The sequence below is a fragment of the Buceros rhinoceros genome, unplaced genomic scaffold, assembly GCF_000710305.1.
Source record: "Buceros rhinoceros silvestris isolate BGI_N320 unplaced genomic scaffold, ASM71030v1 scaffold25571, whole genome shotgun sequence".
NCBI lineage: Eukaryota > Metazoa > Chordata > Aves > Bucerotiformes > Bucerotidae > Buceros > Buceros rhinoceros.
This window is the reverse complement of record NW_010395221.1, coordinates 18,372-20,913: the sequence shown is the minus strand read 5'-3', so window position 1 is coordinate 20,913 and position 2,542 is coordinate 18,372. Positions and strand designations below refer to the sequence as shown.

General features: G+C 51.6%; 1 protein-coding gene across 1 annotated transcript in view; it reads left to right on the top strand.

Annotated features, from left to right (window-relative positions):
• PAPPA2 (pappalysin 2) overlaps positions 1-2,542 on the top strand; it is a gene marked incomplete at its 5' end in the record, with an annotated part of 54,603 nt that overhangs the window by 33,870 nt on the left and 18,191 nt on the right. The window contains 2 exons of the mRNA XM_010145490.1: positions 117-249; positions 1,355-1,464. Coding sequence (XP_010143792.1) covers positions 117-249; positions 1,355-1,464 — 243 coding nt within the window. The remainder of the gene's footprint in view (positions 1-116; positions 250-1,354; positions 1,465-2,542) is intronic.

Genomic DNA, 2,542 nt, shown 5'->3' with positions numbered 1-2,542 from the left:
TCACTGGCAGGAGCGGGGGCCTTTCATTTTGCTCCCTCGTGAGCTGGGCAGTGGTCAGACAGGTGGACTCCAACGCTGCAGGTAGTAACGCTGGCTGCTCTCCCTCTGCTTTGCAGGTTCCCATCATCTGCACCAAGGAGGGCTCATGGACAGAGGAGTTCAAACTGTGTGAGAGCTTACGGGGCACCTGCCCACCACTCCCAGAGCTGAATTTCGTGGAGTACAAGTGCGAGCAGGGTCATGGCATAGGTGAGGGCAGAGAAAAGCCAATCAGAAAACCAAAGCTTGTGTTGATTTAGACCTCCCAGAGACCTGAAGGTCGCGATGACTCTTCTTTTACCAGTCCTCACTAAAACTATATGAAAAACTCCTGTTTTCTCTTCCATCCTCTTTCTAAATACAGAGCTGGGGTGGCTTTAGCCTTGTGCGTGCCCTGTTTGTACTCACGAGCAAGACTCAAAGCTCAAGCTGACTCCAGTATAAGCATCTGACTTTTCAGAAGGAGCAGGGACTTGTCTCTAGCAAACTCAGTCCTTTGCAGTGACTTTCCTAACCGCTAGTCCTCCATCCTCACACCCCAAGGTCTCTCCACTACAAACATTTGTGGGGCTAACGTGGCTAGTTCTAGATAAAAGCCGCAGTGACAACCGTGTGTAACAGGGCACTTTCACCAGATGAGGGACCACACAATCCACTTCTTTTTCCAGGACTCGGTCGCTTTGTGCTTTCAGGAAAAGCTGCAATGCTCAGCCGTGGTCGTTGCATCTCACCTGTCATGCCGCTGCACAAGATGCTTCAGCAAAGCCCACATCGGTCTGAAGAAAACACACCAGTCACCCGGGTCTGACCAAAACAGGCTGAGGCGAGTCTAAAGGCAGGGCCTGCTAAGATAAGCTTTGGACAGACCCGATGCGAGGCTGGGGTTAGGACTGGGATCCACCTGTTTTTCTGAGGTGGTTTTTGCAGCTTTTTTTTCTTCCTAGGTCAGAGGGAGGCAGCGGGAACTCAGTATCGTAGAAAAACCATGAAAACTGATTCCTAACATGTAAACAAACATCCCATAGCATCTAGGTCAGACTTATTTCATGCTGGATCCCATTTCCTGCTATCAAGGCTTGAATCTATCTCTTAGTGCGTATTCAATTTTTCTCTCATCTAGGAGAAGAGACCTGGCCACAACTCCTGTATGCTCCTGAATAGTTCAGGATTTGGGGAAGGAATTATCATCCCAGGCTGGGAGGAAAAGTGTCTCACTGAGCTGACTGAGGAGCCTGTTGTTTGAGTCTGGTACCCTCCCGTAAAACGTCATGGCCCGGTTCCTGATGAAGTCATTGAGGCTGCCTCTCCTCCACAGGTGCTGTGTGTGTACCTTCTTGCATCATACCTCCCAGCGACCCTGTCATACTGCCCGAAAACGTGACTGCTGAGACCATGGATTACCGTCTGCAGCCCACCAGAGTCCAGGTGAGCCGGGAGGGGGGTTCCTTTAGCAGGGAGTTGCCTGGCAGCACAGAGGTGAGCCCCCCTCTTCTCCATCTTGTGTTTTTTAACCAAAATCTTTTTGCCTTGGGTGAGGAAAGGTAAAACTTGGAAAGATCAGCAGCACGGGGCTGGCTGGCCCTCTCCAAGGAGCTGGCCAGACTGCATGCCCTGGAGGTACCTGCTGATCCCCATAACCTCATACCAGTGCTGAGGTCCTCCTCTTTCCCACCACTTTCTCCACTTCCCTCCCCTGTGGACACTGCCGCACAGCCTCCTGCTCTCCCAGACCAAAGTTCAGCATAAGATATCGGCTCCCAAGCCATCTTTGAAGGACTTGCAGGATACCACCACAAATGAAGTTAAATACAGAAATCTCACTGACTTTTCAGGACCTGCTAAGCTGCTGTTATTGTCAGCCAGTGTACTGGGAGAGCAAAAGCCACCCCTGGCACGGCGTGAGTCTCGGTGCCCTGACTACTTGGCAGCAGAGCTGTAACCCCAGGCAGGCATTTCCCTGCCAGGGAGGAGGCAGGGCACTGTCAGCTGAAAGGTGTCTCAGGCTGCCAGGACCCGCTGGCCAGCCAGTTGCCTCTGCTGCTGGAACGGGGGAGCCTTTCCCTCCCCACCTCTTACTCATTTTGTAGGCAAAACAGCTCAAATAGCTCAAATAGTTTGGATCCTCATGGCATGACTTTCCCAAAAACCATCTCCTCTGGGGTAATATTTCTTAAAATAAAACCGAGATGCAGAAGGAAGGAGGCTGCCAGGACCCGCTGGCCAGCCAGTTGCCTCTGCTGCTGGAACGGGGGAGCCTTTCCCTCCCCACCTCTTACTCATTTTGTAGGCAAAACAGCTCAAATAGCTCAAATAGTTTGGATCCTCATGGCATGACTTTCCCAAAAACCATCTCCTCTGGGGTAATATTTCTTAAAATAAAACCGAGATGCAGAAGGAAGGAGGTGGAACAATGAAAAGCAAACAATCTTCTCAGGAGCCAGTGCTCCCATCCAAACACTTTTCCCCTCCTCCTGGGAACCCGCTGGAGGCCCAGCGTCGGGGT